Consider the following 19,038-nt stretch of genomic DNA (forward strand, 5'->3'; position numbering starts at 1 on the left):
GACCACAGGCCACCAATTTGCAATCCCTAGCCCGGATGACCCCTGACACCTCCCAACACCCATATCCTGTGAGCCCTCTTTCCTATGCACCACCATGGAGTAGGTCAGTATATTCCCTGGAGGGGTTAACCTCACCCCGGAAGGAGCACCTTCAATAACGACCCACCCTCTGTGGATGTTATCCTGTCTTCCATCAAAAGGGACACTTGCTTTGTTTATCTCTGATCAAAGTTTAAAAAGAGAGTCAACGTGATCAATAAGAGCCTGGCTGTCCTGACCACCGCAGGGGGAGCTGGCCCTTTAGGAGCAGCACTCTTACTGGCCTCCTGTTTTGTTTCCTATGACTAATAGACATTTTCTTGTTTCCCCTGGTGTCACCTGTAGGCAGCTTCTCCTGCATGCCTTCACAGGTCCCGTCTTGTCCAGATACAGCTGTGCAGTCTCTGACCTCCTCCCCGGGAGCTGAGCTGGCCCGTGGCCACCTGTGGCTGATGCCCCATCCGCTCTTTACATCCCCTTAAAGTCTGGTCACCTGCCAACGAGGCTTCTGCCTTTGTCTGAAAACCTGGTGGCTTAAAGAGCATCACTGCACAACGTGGATTCCTCCTTTCTCTCCCGGCTTCCTTCCTAAGCCCTGCAAGCCTGGATTTGTAAAAGTTACTTTCTATTGGTTTTTGTGCTTTTGGCCAACTGTTTTCCCATTATTTTGAATCTTTTACAATATATATAAATCCAGAACTTAGATATGAAAAAATACCATAAGCAAAATCAAAAGGCAAGCGATGACCAAGGGGAAAATGTTTACAATTTGGATCATAAACAAAGGCTAATCTCGCTAATGTATGGAGAGCACTAGAACCTAAGGATGAAAAGATAACAAACCCAACAGAAGAATGGGCAAAGGGTATGAACGGACAGTTCACAGAGAAAAGAAACACAGATAGCCCTTATACATTTAAAAGAATGCTCAACCTCACACAGAAGAGAAATGAAGGGACTTCCCTGGTGGTCCAGTGGAAAAGAATCCACCTTCCAATGCAGGGGACGGGGGTTCGATCCCTGGTCGGGGAACTAAGATCCCATATGCAGCGGAGCAACTAAGCTCGCACTCCACAACTACTGAGCCCACACTAGGGAGCCTGCATACCTCAAACTACAGAGCCCATGCACTCTGGAGCCCACGCGCCACAACTACAGAACCCATGAGCTCTGGAGCCCGGGCGCCGCAACTAGAGAGAGAAAACCCACACAACTAGAGAGAAGCCTACAGGCCGCAACGAAGAGCCCACGTGCCGCAACGAAAGATTCCACATGCCACAATGAAAGATCCCACATGCCACAATGAAAATACCACGTGCCACAACTAAGACCCAACGCAGCCAAAAATAATAAACAAACAAATAAGATAAATAAAATAAAAATTTCTTTAAAATATGCCAGACTTCCCCAGTGGCACAGTGGGGGTAAGGTGGGATGAAGTGAGAGAGTGGCATGGACATATATATACACTACCAAATGTAAAATCAATAGCTAGTGCGAAGCAGCCACGTGGCACAGGGAGAGCAGCTCGGTGCTTTGTGACCACCTACAGGAGTGGGATAGGGAGGGTGGGAGGGAGATGCAAGAGGGAAGAGATATGGGGATATATGTATGGCTGATTCACTATGTTATAAAGTGGAAACTAACATACCAGTGTAGAGCATTATACTCCAATAAAGATGTTTTTTTTAAAAAAAGGAATCCACCTGCCAGTGCAGGGGACACAGATTCGAGCCCTGGTACAGGAAGATCCCACACGCCGTGGAGCAACTAAGCCCGTTTGCCACAGCTACTGAGCCTGCACTCTAGAGCCCACACGCCTCAACTAGAGAGCCTGCGTACCTCAAACTACAGAGCCCACGCACTATGGAGCCCGCGCACCACAACTAGAGAGAGAAAACCCACACACCACAACAAGAGAGAAGCCCATGTGCCACAACTAAGACCCAACGCAGCCAAAAATAATAAATAATAAATAAAATAAAAATTTTTTAAAATATACCAGACTTCCCCAGTGGCACAGTGGTTAAGAATCCGCCTGCCAATGCAGGGGACATGAGTTCGAGCCCTGGTCGGGGAAGATCCCACATGCCGCGGAGCAACTAAGCCCGTGCGCCACAACTACTGAGCCCACGTGCCACAACTACAGAAGTGCGTGTGCCGAGAGCCCATGCTCCGCACCAAGAGAAGCCACCACAATGAGAAGCCCGCGCACCATGACGAAGAGTAGCCCCCGCTCGTTCCAACTAGAGAAAGCCCACGTGCAGCAACGAAGACCCAACGCAGCCACAAATAAATAAATAACTGGTTATCTTTAAAAAATGCCACTCTTCTCAGTAACATTCTGTTTAAAAAAAAAAAAAGAAAAAGAAGAGAAATGAGCTACAACTACAATGAGATACCATCTCATCCCTATCAGATTGGCAGCAATCCAAAGCTTGATGCACACTCTTGCTGAGGCTGCGGGGAAACAGGCTCTCTCTCACACTGCTGATGGGATGCAAAAATGGGCCACCTCTTCGGAAGGGCAATTTGGTAACTTCCATCGTGATTACAAACGCATCAGCCCTTGGATGCGCCAATTCCACCTCTGGGAATTTATCACACGGCCGTACCTGCCCCGTTCAAAATGACACATGTACAAGGTTGCGCACAGCAGCATGGTTTCTGACAATAAACTGATGGGAACAACCCGAGATGTTTTCATCTATGGAGGACCGGGTAAACAGACCAGAGTTATAAGCACGGGGGCTCATAACACACAGTTCTAACGAGCTGTGGCTGTGGACCACGGTGCCAGCCTCTCCGTGGATCCCAGGGGTGCACGCTGCTGCATGTGTGTCCACCCCAGGACCAGTGAATCAGAGACTTGGGCATGACCCGGGGATCTGTGCTTAAATTCCCCAGGGGATTCTGACACACGTACTGATATCAACAATGGAGCCATTTTTAAAAATCAGGGAGAAATGAAGGGCAAGAACAGGTAAAACTAATCAGGAAGCGTGAAAGCAGAAGAGCGGATGCTTTGGGAGGGGGTGTTGACTGGAGGGGCATGAGAAGGTCAGGAGGGCTGTCTCCCGACCTGGTGCGCACAGATGTAAAAATTCATCACGCCGTGCCCTTACGAATGGGTGTGCTTTACTATTGTATAAGCCGCCTAGTCTGTGGTACTTTATCATGGCAGCCCTAGCAAACTAATACACACACACACACACACACACACACACACACACACACACACACACACACACTCGCCCCCTCCCTCTCTCTCCCAGGCTGCCCGGAGAATTAAAGAATCTGCAGAGTTACCATTTTAACCCCAGACTGCATGATTTGTAATCTATTTTCTCCAGTTTTATAGAAGGTAGGAAGACAAGGATATGTTTATGATGTAAAAATATAGCACAAAATGAGAGATGTAGCAAAAATGAGAGATGCACTAAAGAGAATTTGGAAATCAAAGTGCGCAGCGTCTACGTAGTTTTCCTGATGTACCATTCCTTTTTATAAGGCTATACAACCCGGCCTCTGGCCTTCAAGAAAGAAAAAATAGCTCAGTATCTCCTGGTGCCAGGCCCACACTCAGCCCCATGGCTGTTTGCAAGTCCGAGGCTTCTACTTACAGCCGTCCTGGGCAGACAACATGCAGCGCAAAGAGCACCTGCGGAGGCGGAAGGTGTGAGCTTGGTTAATTCACTGAGAGCCTTAAAGAGGAAACAGCTCCTCGAGATCACATACCCAAAAATGTCTAAAATCACAGCCTTTTTTTAAAAACTTGGATAAAAATAACATCAACAAGTTCACTGTTAAATTAAGGACAAAAATTATTTCGGTGAGAACAACTGAGTAAGAAAAAAACATGATCCTGGCTAGACAGGAGAAGAAAAGATTTGATCAGGAGAAATGGGAGTGTGGGGGAGGGGAGGCAGCCGTTCAAAGATGCTGCCGGCTTGGTCAGCTTCAGGCCGGTTAACAATTAGCCACAGTGACTCAACTCAGTGGTTCTTGCTTAAACCTCTAGAAGCTCCACGTGGGATAAATTCTCCGGGCTGTAACAGGAGATTGGACAAAAATCAAGTCTAGGCAGGAAGGGGACACACTTCCGAGGTGCTGATACCTGGAGGTGACCTCTTACGGTTCCTCCACTTTCCTGCACGACTCTTAATACTTAAATAATAACTGCTACGCTCTGAATGTTTGTGTCCCCTGCCAAGTTCACATGTTGGAATCCTAACCCCCAAAGATGATGGTATTAGTGGGTGGGGCCTTTGGGGAGGTGTTTAACCAATGAGGATGGAGCGAGCCCTCATGCATGGAATTAGTGCCCTTATAAAATAGGCTCCAGAGAGCTCCCTTACCCGCCCACCACGTGAGGACACAGCAAGAAGTCTGTGACCTGGAAGAGGGTCCTCACCTGACCAGGCTGCACCCTGATCTCAGACGTCCAGCTTTCAGAACTGTGAGAAGTAAATTTCTGTTGTTTATAAGCCACCCAGTCTGCAGTATTCTGTTATAGCAGCCTGAACAGACTAAGGAAGTTTAATAAAGTCCTTTCTGCTTACTGAAAAAATAAAAGATCAAGTCCAGGGCTGGCTATAAGCCCCACTCTTCCTCAGATGCCAACCAATACAGTGAAGACTCTGGTTTATTTTCTCTTATTCATATAGACAGGACCTTAGGGCCAAAGGGGATCTTGGCAGCTGTTTGGCCCAAGGGACCAGGATGGACCCAGATCTCTGCCTTCCTCGTTGGGTCCCCTGGGCCATGCCCACCACCCCGTTTGGCAACCCAACCTTCCCACAGCTCCCCTGGGCCCTGGTGCTGCACGGGGTGTGAGCAGCCCAGCCCCTCCTCTGCCCTCACTGCTGTATCCTTGGGAATGTCCAGCAACTCTCTCCCTTGGTATAAAAGGACAAGGCCAGGCTCTGTGAGTCTCAAGTCTCCTGTAGCTGGACAGACCACAGGTCTGGGTCGGGCAGCTTTCGCCTCTAATCAAGTCGGGTTTCCTCCTCCGGAGCCCCTGTCGTCCACCTGTCTCTTCCCTTTTTGTCCCCCACAAGCTCATCTTACAAACAGGGGCTCGGTTTGATACGTGACGCCAGTCTTCCAAGTACATGATACAAGCACAAGACAAGACTAACTCCTACCAGCTAGCAAGGGAACAAAACACACTCTGAGCCCTGGACAAAGGCCTTCGCTGAATGAGGCTTTAAAACCATCTGTCCGAGGTTGTTTCGATGGGGCCGTGTGTCTCATCTTGGAAGGGCTGTGAGAACAAGGGCCACGCTATGGGGTGGGAGGGTCCCGGGCTTTTCGTCTCCAACTGCTAAATGCTAACACAGCAGCTGGTGGTGATAAAACCACCGGGACCAACAGAGCCAGGCGATGGGTCCTTGTCCCCTTTGCTTACCGTGAAACCGACCCCTCTCTCAAAGAGGCCCCTCGCGCCCAGCCTTCTCGCTCTAGGTGCCCAGGAACACCTAGGTGCCCGTGACTTCTGGGAGCAGCAGCCCGGCCGGAAACCAAATCCACCTGGTGATAGTCCCCCCTCCCCCGCTCCTAGACTAAACAGTTATAGCAAAACCAAAACTGGACGAGAACAGAAAGATGCAAATGAGTTACTGGATTTACAGGGTTTCCCCCTCTTACCTTTGGGGTTGGAAGCACAGGGTCACCTGCAAGTCTACTTTGAGCTTTTTCACCCAGGGCAGCAGCACTTCAAACACCTGGGGATCTCGTTAACATGAAGGTTCTGGTGCAGAAGGTCTGAGGTGGGGCCTGGAGTCTTGTGTTTCTGACAAGTTCCCAGGTGATGCTCATCTGTGGACAACCTGAGTAGCAAGTGCCTCCTGGAATCCTGTCTTTGGGAATCGCTGGGGTTGACACAGGGACCTTCACGCTCGATCTGACAGGTGGGGATGGAGACCCAGACGCTACATAGTTTGCCCAAGACAACTCAGCAAACTAGTGGCACAACTCAGGAGAACCTGGTACATTTTAGCCTGTCTGGGGTCACCTGCTCTACATCAGAAGGGGAGCCAGCAGGCCATGAGTCTGTGTGTGGGAAGACTCAAGTCTCTATTCTTTGCTGACCTTTTACAGTCTATATACTTCTGGCTATAACAGCAGATACTCTGTGGTATTTGAATCAGAAAGACTTGGAGCGTCTAATGGCAAGACCAGACACATGACATTTTATTCCTCGCCGGAGCTGGGCTGGGTGTATGGGTGCAGATAAAATACAGGACAGTCAATGAACCTTGAATTCCAGATAAACAGAGAATACTTTTCTAGTATAATTATGCCCCACATATACTTTGAGATATACTTGCACTAAAAAACGTACTTGCTGTTTATCTGAAATGCCAATTTAACAGGCGGTCTTGGATTTTTTATTTGCTAAGTCTGGCAACCCTAACAGGTGGGAACGAGGAGAGACGGGATGTGGTGACAAGAACATTTCCTGCTTAGGGACCTCTCTGGTGGCGCAGTGGTTAAGAATCCGCCTGCCGATGCAGGGGACACAGGTTCGAGCCCTGGTCCGGGAAGATCCCACATGCCGCGTAGCAACTAAGCCCGTGCACCGTAACTACTGAGCCTGCGCTCTAGAGCCCGCGAGCCGTAACTACTGGGCCTGCGTGCCACAACTACTGAAGCCCGCGCACCTAGAGCCCGTGCTCCAGAACAAGAGAAGCCACCACAATGAGAAGCCCGCGCACCGCAACGAAGAGTAGCCCCCGCTCGCCGCAGCTAGAGAAAGCCTGCGCGCAGCAACGAAGACCCAACGCAGCCAAAAATAAATAAATAAAAATAACTTTATAAATTAAAAAAAAAAAAAGAACATTTCCTGCTTCATCGCTGTTGACCATAAAGAAAACCCCAAGGACGCCGGCACTGCCCCGAGATGCACAACTTCTGACTGCAACAACTGTGCCCATCTCCTCTTTGAGTTCATCTCTCTGAACGGAGCTTAATCTTCTTAACTAGCTATTATAATGTGACAGAATCATATATTTACAGCTAGTATTATGAGTTGAACCATGTCCCCACAAAACTCCCATGAATTCCTAACCCCCCAGCACTTCAGAATGTGAGCTTATTTGGAGTTCGGGTTATTGCAGATGTAAAGAGTTAAGATGAGGCCATAGTAGAGTAGAATGGGTCCTCATCCAATACGACTGGTGTCCCTTTAGAAAGGGGAAACGGGGCACAGAGGCTACCATGGACACAGAGTAAAGATTGGTGTCCTGCTGCCACAAGCCAGGGAGCATGGTGGCCCTGCTGACACCTTGATCTTGGGCTTGTACGTTACATTTCTGTTGTTTAAGCCACTCACCTTGTGGTATGTTTGTCACCACTGGCCTATAAGCACATACTGGGAGCCAGGAAGAAGATAGGAGAGGAGGAGAGGGAGGAAAGGAAACAGGCAAAAAAAACCTCATCAGCGTTGCCACTGGCTATTTTCTACAGAACTTGAAAACCTCTGCTGAGGGAGGATGAGGGATTTAGAAACAGTAGATCACTTTGTATGAAAACCATTACTGCTCTCCTAAAATTCACATTTTAAACATTGAGTTGAACGAGTTACAGGCCACTTAAAGAAGAAACCTTAGAAACCAGAACTGACCCTGGTTATACAAATAGGATCCATCCCCAAGCACCTGCAGCCTTAAAGCGATTTGTGGGGGGGAGGGCTTTAAATTCGCAACCTCATCAGGCCTCGGTTATGAACTGCTTCTTTCCCGTGAGAAATCTGCCCTCCTCTGCAACTTATAAACCAAACATCACCACACTGGGTTTGGTGATCAAGGAGCTCAAAACAAAATTAAACAGGCTCCTCTGATTGCACTGTCTCTCTGGATGATTTGCTTGTCCTATTTCAAACAGCCCCGAATGGCAAGATTTAAATAAAAGTCAGGCTATTTAGCAATACTTGATCTTCTCTTTCAGTATGGATTTTATGTCCCTTCACCTCTACCCAGGCCTTCTTCTGGCCTGGAGGAGGATTCTAGGGGTAGCATTGCATAGCCCCACCTTAGAAAAATGCCAAAGCTTGCAGGCTCCTGTCACACTGGCCTTCCTTCAGTGACCAGGATGTGCCAAGGTGTCTGTGCCTCACTTGAGGCCTTTGCATATGCTGATCCCTATGCCTGGAACGTTCTTCTGCCCACACCCCCTCCCTAAAACCCCCCTACACCACCTGCACCCACGCTCGCTTCAAACGGCAGTTTCCCAGAAACACCTGGTCATCACCCTTTGATTTTTCCTTATCACACAACCTTGTATATCTCCTTTACAAACACCCTTATCACAACTATAATTATTTATTGTGTATTATCTATTCTCTCCCTAATAAACAGTAAGTTCCATGAGTCAGAGATCAGACATGCTTTATAATTACTTTATAGTCCGGGCCTGACACACAGTAGGCACACAAATATTTGTTTGGATTAATCAATTAATTAATTAGTTAAAACAAACAAATTGAGGGCATGATAGGAACTTGGGGGAACGCTCCTCCTTCTCAGAAGCCTTTGCTTCATGCTAAATGAGAGCGAAGCGTTTAGGATATCACTTGTCTCCCAATTTCTCTGGAAAACTCTTTTTTCAAACTAAAAAAAAAAAAAAAAAAAAAAAAAAAAAAATCAACCCTCTGGTCATGATGATCTGGCTTTACAAACAGGCCCTTCCACGTCCCGCTCACATGTGCTTCAACTGCCATGGTCCCCAGGACAATACTTCCTCCTGGTAGTTAACAAAGCAGTGCTGGGCTATGATCTGGCATCCCCTCTAAATTCAGGGACTTCCCTGGTAGTCCAGTGGGTTAAGACTCCACGCTTCCACTGCAGGGGGCACGAGTTCGAACCCTGGTCAGGAAACTAGGATCCCACATGCCACGTGACATGGCCAAAAAATTTTTTTTAACTTTAAAAAATTTTTTTAAAAAGAAAAAAAAAAAAAGGAAATTGACTTCGGGCAGAAATGTAATGAAAATACGAGCACAGCCTTTGATAGGTGGATATCTCTTTATAAATTAATAAACTGGCATTTTGACATTAAAAAAAGAAGCCTATGCATTTTATATTTACCAAAAAACAGGATTTATGGGTCATAAGAATTAGATGACTGAGGGTATTTTGGCAATACGTATATAAAACCTTTAAAATGTACATACTACTCGACCCAGAAATTCCAGTAATAGGAATTTATCCTAAAAAATAATCATGAATGCAGAGAGTCACAAGAATGTTTACTCTAGCACTATAAAAGCTGTAAATATCCAATAATATGGGATTGAATAAATAACTGTAGTAATCCCTATTAATAAATACTCTGGGGCTTCCCTGGTGGCACAGTGGTTGAGAATCCGCCTGCCGATGCAGGGGACACGGGTTCGCGCCCCGGTCCGGGAAGATCCCACATGCCGCGGAGCGGCTGGGCCCGTGAGCCATGGCCGCTGAGCCTGCGCGTCCGGAGCCTGTGCTCCGCAACGGGAGAGGCCACAACAGTGAGAGGCCCGCGTACTGAAAAAAAAAAAAAAAAAAAAAAAAAGTTAAAAAAAATAATAATAAAAAATAAATAAATACTCTGTAGCTTTTCAAAATGTCTTATTGAATATGGAAGAATACTGAAGGACATGGTAAAGGGTTCATCATCTGCTAACAGCAAAAACTGGTTATGACTCAAGATTCCAAAACGCTAACTGTAGTTTTTGGGTGATGGGGTCATGTGTGATTTTTATCTTCTTATGTTTAGCTGTATTTTATAAATTTCCTGTGAGAGTCATAAATATACTTTGGAAAATGTTTATTTAAACATAAACTGCAACCAGTCACAAAAGGACAAATACTGTATGATTCCACTTATATGAGGCCCTAGAAGAGTCAAATTTATAGAGACAAAGTAGAACGGTAGTTGCCAGCGGGTGGGGGAGGGGAGAATGGGGGGTTATGGTTTAAGAGGTAGAGTTCGGTTTTGCAAGACGAAAACAGTTCTAGAGATGGATGGTGGTGATGGCAGCCCAACACAGTGAAGGTACTTCAATGCCACTGAACCGTACACTTAAAAATGACCAAGACAGTAAATAATATGTGTGTTTTACCCCAATTTTTTTTAAAACCAAAAAAAGAGAAATTTAAATCCGTAAATCATAAGTACAGCTGGGTCTAGAGGTGTCCTAGTTATTAGGGTTTTCAAGAGACAGGAATAGAGAAGGCTGAATTTGACCTTGGACCACACAGCATCCAACAAGACAGTCTGTGTGCCTGCCAGGCTGGCGTGTGCCCGGGGATGAGCTGGTGTTGCCTCGTCTCCTGACTATGGCGCTGGCCGTGGCATTTCCTGTCTCTTCCTTCACGAGCGTGGAGTTTTCTCCTCTCCTGCCAGCATCCCTCCCTCTGATTCTAGATGAAGGGCCGAGTTGGCTGTCCCAGAGGGGTGACTCCCCCCCAGAGCCTGGCTACAGGGACTGCAGGGGCAGGAGAGTCCAGGAAGGACTCCGGCCACGTCCTGTAGAGACCATGGGTTAAGGGATTTGCCCCAGCGATCTTCAGCTAGCTGCTAGTGGAGCCAGGCCAAGAAAGGAATCTGACCTCCAAGTCCAGACAACTCGCCTGTCCACTGCAGAATGAAAAGGGGAGGGCTGGATTCAGTGAAGAACATTCCACCTTTATTCACCATGAGGGCACCAGCGATGCCCAGCTCCTGGAGGTGGAGCCGAGAACCTCAAGTTTGCAGAGCCTCGGGCTGAGGGCTAGACGTGGCCCGAAGTTGCATCTTCACAGCAACAGGGAGTTGGATGCTGAGTCTAAATATCTAAAATGATCATACACGTACACAGGAAAAGGAAGTTTTCCAAGAACTCTGGGGTTAACAGGGCCCGGGAGAGATAGAGACCAGTGCTTTTCTTACCTGCTGTAGGCGTGCTAACATTATACTGAGGTAAAATAAATAGGAAGGCAGTCTTGGCGGTGACCTGTGAAATAGAGGGAAAAAGTTCCACATTAGCTTCTTGTCCACATCAAAAGAAACAAGCGAAGCTTGCTACCAGCCCTGGGGCCACGCCTTTCACACCTCAGACCCACAGGCCTCTCCAATGAAGGGTTTCACCTAGAGCACAAGTTAGCACCATTTGTTCTTTCCCCATTTTCTTTAATGACATCCCTCCCAATACCTGCACCAAAAACAAAAGAAACAATCCCAAGTCCTGGATGGTATCTAGACTTGTACTGGCTGCAGATAGAACACAACAAGGTGTGCTCGCCGGCAGAGAGCTCACCAGCCAAGGGTCCAAATCTGTCTGCCATTCATTCATTCATCCATTCATTCATTCAAGTGTTTATCAAGTTAGTTCTAAGTCCCCAGCCTTGGTGAAGTCAGAAACTAACAGAAGATAAGGTCACAGCCTTCCAGAGGTTTCCAGAACTTAGGACCTAGCCGAGGTTCCCCAACATGCTGGCTAACTGCCCTGTGGGCGGCAGCCCGCAAAGTCTAAACCTGAGCCTCAGAAACAGAGAATCCCAGCTGCTAATTTCACATATGCCCTGTTGGGGGGCAGGACATAACACTCCACACTGTTGGTCTGTTTATTTCGAAAGCTGCCTTTAAAATCTTGGCTGTGCTGTGAAAAAGCTGTGGTCGTCACTTGGCTATTAACGGCCAGCTCCGTCCTCTTGCAAGTCAGCCTGCAGGGGAGAGAGTACAAGATGCAGGCTTCGAAGCTTGGACTCAAGAACCGATTGCCTAAGGTTCAGACGCTGCCTCTGCATTTGCCCACCTTGCAACCATGAGCCGTGATCTTACACCTGGAGCCTCACTTCCCGTGTCTCTCAGAGGCGGGATATTTGTGGTGCTCCAGCTGGTCTGGGCGGCGATGGCCCAGCTGTTAGCATTGTTTAAAGCTCCCCAGATGTTTCTGACGTGCAGCGGGGGCTGAGAGGCACCACCACATGGTCCTGGAGCAGGTGCGGAGGCCAGGTGAGGGGCGGCCAGACCCCAGGCCTTTTCTGGGAGGCCCCCGGGGACACCTCATCAGTAGCGTTACTGGTTCTCCTCTACACAAAAAGATGTGAGGGGTGCCCTGTGGGTGTGGAGGAAACACACTGGACTGTGGCAAAAGCAGCAGGGAAATGGTTGAACGATGCCTTCCGGCCCCTCCACCCAACGCTGTACCCTGCTCAAGGCACAATCTCTCCTTCAGTTTTATTCAGGAAACACACTCGTCTTTTAAGCTGGTGGGCTGAAGTGGACCTCTGTGGGGTTCTGGCTGACCGGTACCCCTTTGCCCCTTCCCAACATACCAGGACTTCCAGAGGAGACACCTCTTCCCAGCTGGGTGTCGTGAGGGTGTCACTGTGGTGACCATGGTCCTCCCGGGAGGATACAGGTAGCAGACCCCCTCCCCAGCCCATCAGACCCCCTTCTCCTGGGCTCTGAATCTTAAGCGGGGATGGAGGAAGAGCTGGTTAGCCCTGAGTGCCTTCCAGACTTTTCTGCTGGGGTTCCCACAGCCTTGCCCTGGAGCACAGACCCCATCACCTGTATGAACCCCCAGACGGCCTCCTGAAGTTGGCTGGAGTCCATTCCTAAGAGACGTCAGAATCCCGTGCGTAGAGCACATTCGAACCCCTGGGGGAGCTTCTAGAATCTCCATGCCTGGGCTGCCCCAGCCAATTAACCCTGCCCCTCAGGGACATCAGGGAGCCGCCCACACGTAGCCCAGCCTGGGAGCCCCTGATGGGAGCCCCACCCTCACCAGCCTCACAAAGCAGGCCTCTCCGGCCAGTCACTGTCTGTGTCCTCCAGAGAATTCATTTCATTTAATCAACTTATGTTTTAGGTCAATTTTTATTTTAACTTCAAGAGAAACATACTTTTTAAAAAGTGAAACAATTCAGAAATACGTAAAGTTAAAAACCAAATATTCACTCTGTGGTCTTGGTTTTCCTCTCTCTCTCCACACGTATGGGGTCAGTTCTCTGAGAGCTTTTCCCATGCATTTCTACACTTGGAATTTATTTCATTTTACTCTGACATTATAACTTGGATTGTGTTTATGCCACTTGACAAGAGCTACAACTTTCTTTTCTGATTTATTTTAATTGAAGTATAGTTGATTTACAATGTTGTATTAGTTTCTGGTGTATAGCAAAGTGATTCAGCGATATATATACACATATACACATATATAAACATATACATACACATATGTACTTTTTCAAATTCTTTTCCATTACAGTTTATTACAGGATATTGAATATAGTTACCTGTGCTCTACAATAGGACCTTGTTGTTTATCTATTTTATACAAAGTAGTTTGTATCAGCTAATCGCAAACTCCTAATATATCCCCTTTGGTAACCATAAATTTGTTTTCTATGTCTGTGAGTCTATTTCTCTTTTGTAAATAAGTTCACTTGTATATTGTAGATTCCACATATAAGCAATATTATATGCTATTTGTCTTTCTCCTTCTGACTTATTTAGTATAAGAGCTACAACTTATTAAATAACTATTTAAATCACTTCCTTAGCTCTGTTAATCAAATGGTCGTTACAGGAACATAAAGACCAAAGCACAAAAATATTCAGAGTACATGAAAGTATTCAAAGTATAGTGACACAGAAAACATGTAGGTCAACCTTTTGTTTACTGATGTCAAAGTAGAGATAAGTGGTTATATAATAAAAACCTCCTATACATACTAGTGCTTTTCATTACTGTTTCCCACAGGGCTACCCCTTATGTTTAACACTGAGAAGCCCGGCCAAGTAAAACGGGCTCACTGTGAAAGTGTATACAGATGTATGGACTTTTTTTTTTTTTCTTTTTGCATCCTTTCTTTTTATTGAAAAAGATTTTAGAAGATGGCAGTTAATAAAGGGCACAAAAAAATCACAGGTATATACTAGTGGAAAACATAGACAAGATAAAAATAAGAATGCCACTGGCTTCTTTAATTGGTTAAAAGCACAATATGTAACAGGCAGAAAGTCTGTTTTAAACAAATTAAAAAGCTGTGTTTCTAGACACAGAAAACAAACTTATGGTTACCAAAGGGGAAAGCCTGAGAGAGGGGTATAAATTAGGAGTTTGGGATTAGTGGATACACACTACTATATATAAAACAGATAAACAACAAGGACCTACTGTACAGCACAGGGAATATATTCAATACCTTGTAATAACCTACAATGGAAAAGAACCTAAAAAAGAATATATAGATATAGATATAGATATATGTATGTATAACTGAATCACTTTGCTGTACACCTGAAACACAACATTGTAAATCAACTATACTTCAATTTTAAGAAAAGCTGTGCATTTCCCTGGTGGTGCGGTGGTTGAGAATCCGCCTGCCAATGCAGGGGACACGGGTTCAAGCCCTGGTCTGGGAAGATCTCACATGCCGCGGAGCAACTAAGCCTGTGCGCCACAACTACTGAGCCTGCGCTCTAGAGCCCTCGAGCCACACTACTGAAGCCCACGCGCCTATAGCCCGTGCTCTGCAACAAGAGAAGCCACCGCACCACACCGTGCACAACGAAGCCCCCGCTCGCCACAACTAGAGAAAAGCCCGTGCGCAGCAACAAAGACCCAACGCAGCCAAAAATAAATAAATAAATATATATATATATATTTTTTAAAGCTGTGTTGTTGTCTCAATTAGCCCCAAGTCAGATATATACACACCCACAAAAATGGTATGTGATGTGATGTTGTCCTACACAAGAAGTTGCACCCTGAATTAAGGGAAACAGCTATTGACACAGCAGTTAACACAACAGAGCATCAGCCTGTAACTGCTGGAAGAATAATCCCCCCCCCCTTTTTTTTTTTTTAAAGGAGGACAGCCGTTTGGCATATGGGCTCGACAGATGCCCTTGGCCTGGCCCTCCATATCCAGTCAATTCTTGTTACTCCCAGTCGTTCTGTTCTGGAAGTTACCGTGGCCCCAGCGACAAAGGACCACTGCTCCTAGGGGTTAGGTTCCTAAAGGCCTCTGGTCCATTTCCATCAACCAATCAACATGTAACCTTGGTTTACGTGTGTTCCTGTTGAAAGACGCCGTATGGAACACAGGCTGTTGAAACGTGAACGCTGAACCTGTGGCTTGCACCTGAAGGAAGCCCTTCTAACACTCTTACGTTCTCCGCCAGGCCCCTCATGGCCTCCCCACGCTCGGGATCCCAAGGCGGCAGCTCAGCACCACGCGTGAGGGCCATTTTATAAGCAGCCAAGTCATTGACAAAAGGCACCAAGATGCAAGAACGTGGCACTAAACAGATGGCAAAAAGCCCACTTGCTCGCGGCAGGAGCTGGACCAGGAAGGCAGAGTGTCGCCAGGTTCCCCTTCATCCGGGGACATCTCGCTGGGTGAACCACACGTCTCACCGCCCTGTGCACGTCCACAGATACTGCAAAACCCGGAGATCAGGTTCTGAGGTCACATATACATGTCAGCGAGCAGCCCCCGTGCACACACAAGAGGCGTGGAGAGTGAGGGTCAGCTGTCCTGCGGCAAACCCAAAGGCCAACGAGGGCCGAGGTTTTTTTCTTTTTTTAACCTTTACTGAGGTCTAATTTACACACCATAAAATTCACCCTCGATAAATAGACAGCTTTATGGGGTTTGTCTTTCCTCGTTTCTAAACTCTCCCTTCACTGGAATGTAAGTTCTAAGAAAGTGGGGATCTCACTCATCTTGATTATCTTCAACCCACTGCCTGCAACAGTGCCCAGAAACAGCCCGTGCTCAGCAAGCACTTGATAAATGCAGACATGATTAAGCAGGGGAGCCAGTATTGCACTGTCACCTGACCCTCAGCTTGTCCTCTGCCCTCATTCATTCCCCTGTGCATGTCCCCTCTCTCTCCCTGGGGTCCATCCCAGTGCTGGGCACGCTGTAGGTCTCTCATAAATGCTGCCTATTTGATGAGCGAATACTGCAAGCAGCTACAATATTTAGTAACCGCAGATGAATGCTTAACAAATGCTCTCTGAACATGATTCTAAGAGAATAGGACCTGGGACTCTGATTAAAGAAAAAAAATTGAGATTCCAGTATTTTTCCGTCCCTACGCCCCACGTCGTAGCAGGAGAAACCATTCCAAACCGTGCAACCTTCTTTCAGGCAGCTGTGCTCACTCCCACGTTACACGTCTCATTAAGATAATGTCCATTTCCCTGTTTTATCCGTGAAGAGGCTAAACCTGGGGCACAGAGAGGTCCCCTCCCCAGCAGGACCTCACAACTTTACAAACAGAAAAGACAACATTCAATTTGATTTTTTAAAACTGTGTTCCAAACACAAATTTAGGAGACACACAATATGGCACATAAAATAGAACGGTGACATAAAACAGAAGCAGGAGAGGACAACCAAAAATATATATTGAAGGCAAAGAGAAGGAGCCGGAAGGAGGCTCATCCACAAAACCTCATTCCAGAAAGTTCAACTTGTTGGCTAAAGGTCCCCAGAAATCTGGCCCTAAGCTTTCTCGAAGGCATCAGGAGGAGGAGGGAGGAATCAGCTCCTGGATTCACCTCGCCCATTAATTAAGAAAACAAAAAAGACTGCCCTAAAAAAGCAACTCTACTTTTCCAGCAGAAAAACCATTCTCTGTGCTTTAAAAGGTCCTCTGGCACCCCGAAACTTCACTCCCAACTCTTCCCAACCTCAGACCATGGATGAACGGCCAACAAGCCCCCCTCTACCAGCGCTGGCTGGGTTTGTGTAACACAGAGGGCTGAGAAACAGGAGCCTATTAAAAATGTCATTCCAATTATTTCCCATGCCTCTAAGGCTATTGATGGAAACATTATTGAGTTTAATAGCATTTTAAATGCCTGGATCAGTGGGTGAAAGGTTAAAAGTGGAAACATGCTAATACACGAATGCAAAGAAGAACACTAAATTATGTAGCAGGGGCCAACACACACACACACATACACACACACACACACACACACACACACACACACGAAGCCTCACTGAACTTTTAACTCAAACAGGGCATCAAGCATAAAGGCAGTGACACTGAGCATGCTCGTGTAGCCATAACAAACCCAAAACCGTTCCACATGCCGTGTTCTATTAGGGGCACATGAATCTGAGCTCTCAGCTGCAGCTAGACCAAGGATGCCAGTAAACAGCTGCTGCCAGAAGAGCATCATGGACGTGGACTCCAGTCCCAGTTCTGCTGGGGCAGCAGCTGGGAGACCTCAGGCAAGGCATTTTACCTCTCTGGACCCCAGTCTTCTCATCCATGAAAAACAAAAATAATGGCTGTGAATGTTATCAAGGGTTTACTCAGTGCCACGCACATTTCTTAGTGCTTTACAGAAATTACTTCATGTAGGGCTTCCCTACATGAAGTAATTTTTTAAAAAGCTGTGCATTTCCCTGGTGGCGCAGTGGTTAAGAATCTGCTTGCCAATGCAGGGGACACGGGTTCGAGCCCTGGTCCGGGAAGATCCCACATGCCGCGGAGCAACTAAGCCCGTGAGCCACAACTACCGAGCCTGCGCGTCTGGAGCCTGTGCTCCGCAACGGGAGAGGCTGTGACAGTGAGAGGCCCGCGCACCGCGATGAAGAGTGGCCTCTGCTTGCTGCAACTAGAGAAAACCCTCGCACAGAAACAAAGACCCAACACAGCCAAAAATAAATAAATAAATTTTTTTTTTTTTTTTTAAAAAGAAATTACTTCACGTAGTTCTCACAAAACCACCCTATGAGGCAGACACTCATAACATTCCCATTTTACAGATAAGCACAGAAAGGATCAGGTGGTCAGAACGGATATCCTTAAAGGTCCTCTCCACCTTCAGCTCCAAAAGGCTATCATTTGCTGGTTCCACTTTTCCTGTCAATGCCAAAAACAGCCTCAGGCTGACAGCCTGCTGAGAGGTCTTCCCACAAGTTTAAAATACACTGCTGCTTCTGCAGGTTGTGAAGATGAGGCCCAGGTGTCATCTGTATCCAAGAGCGAGAAAACAAGGCCTCTCAAGTCAACCTGCCAGCCCGCAAGCCCCAGATACTGGGCACACCTGGGCTTCCCAATACCCCAATCTGGTCTGTTACACTGCAAGCTGATATCTGGGCACCAAAGATAAGAAAGGAGAGATGTCAGGAAGGCAGTCTCATGGTTTTCCTGGTAAGCAGGATTTGACCTTTGGTTTGGTTTATTGTTTATTTCTTGGCCACATTCACGCACGGGTCCTTGGAAGGGGCTGCGCTGCAAGACTAGCCACCAAGGACAGGAGAGGGGAGGAGGCCCCCTGTTCACAGGCAGCCCTGCTCCAAACTGCTCTGCACCACGAACAACGCCTCTCTCACCCCGGGGCTGAAACACAGTCCACGTGGCCGACCCGGATCCCCTCTGACTGAGAGATGCTCATGCCCTGGTCCTCAGGAGCACACGTAGAGCCAAGTGACCTGTCCCCCTCTCCCGGCCCAGCCTGCTCTCAGGAAGCCAAACGACCCCCACTCAGAATTCCCCAAAATTGATTTTGCATCTTTCTGCCCAGGCGGTGGATAGAAAAATTTCAGTCAGACAGGAGAACATTTAAAAGTCATGCCTCTCACAGGTATAGAGAACAAACTAGTGGTTACCAGCAGGGAGAAGGAAGGGGGGAGGGGCAACATAGGAGTAGGGGATTAAGAGGTACAAACGATTATGTATAAAATAAGCTACAAGGATATATTGTACAACATGGGGAATATAGCCAATATTTTACAATAACTATAAATGGAGTATAATCTTTAAAAATTGTGAATCACTATACTGTACACCTGTAACGTATAATATTGTACATCAACTATACTTCAATTTTTAAAAACTGCAAAAAAAGAAAAAGAAAAAAAATTAAAAATAAATAAAAGTCATGCCCAATTGATGAGGAAGGGTTTTTTTGGTTTGTTTTTTCCTTTTTCGTTTTAATAAAAGAGTCTTTTAGCCCTTCTCTCCTGAAGTGTTGGCTTTATGAGTTGGGCT

The 19,038-nt window shown here is 46.9% G+C and overlaps 1 protein-coding gene across 2 annotated transcripts in view; it reads right to left on the reverse strand.

Annotated features, from left to right (window-relative positions):
• Window positions 1-19,038, reverse strand: part of TRAM2 (translocation associated membrane protein 2) — a 70,737-nt gene that overhangs the window by 19,635 nt on the left and 32,064 nt on the right. For both annotated transcript variants that reach the window (XR_010835112.1, XM_059075332.2), the window contains exon 2: window positions 10,951-11,014. Coding sequence is in view for 1 of the 2 variants with exons in the window: in XM_059075332.2 (XP_058931315.1) it covers window positions 10,951-11,014 (64 nt within the window). In the remaining variant the exon portion in view is untranslated. The remainder of the gene's footprint in view (window positions 1-10,950; window positions 11,015-19,038) is intronic.

Source organism: Kogia breviceps, chromosome 10, assembly GCF_026419965.1.
Source record: "Kogia breviceps isolate mKogBre1 chromosome 10, mKogBre1 haplotype 1, whole genome shotgun sequence".
In the NCBI taxonomy this organism is placed as follows: Eukaryota; Metazoa; Chordata; class Mammalia; order Artiodactyla; family Physeteridae; genus Kogia; species Kogia breviceps.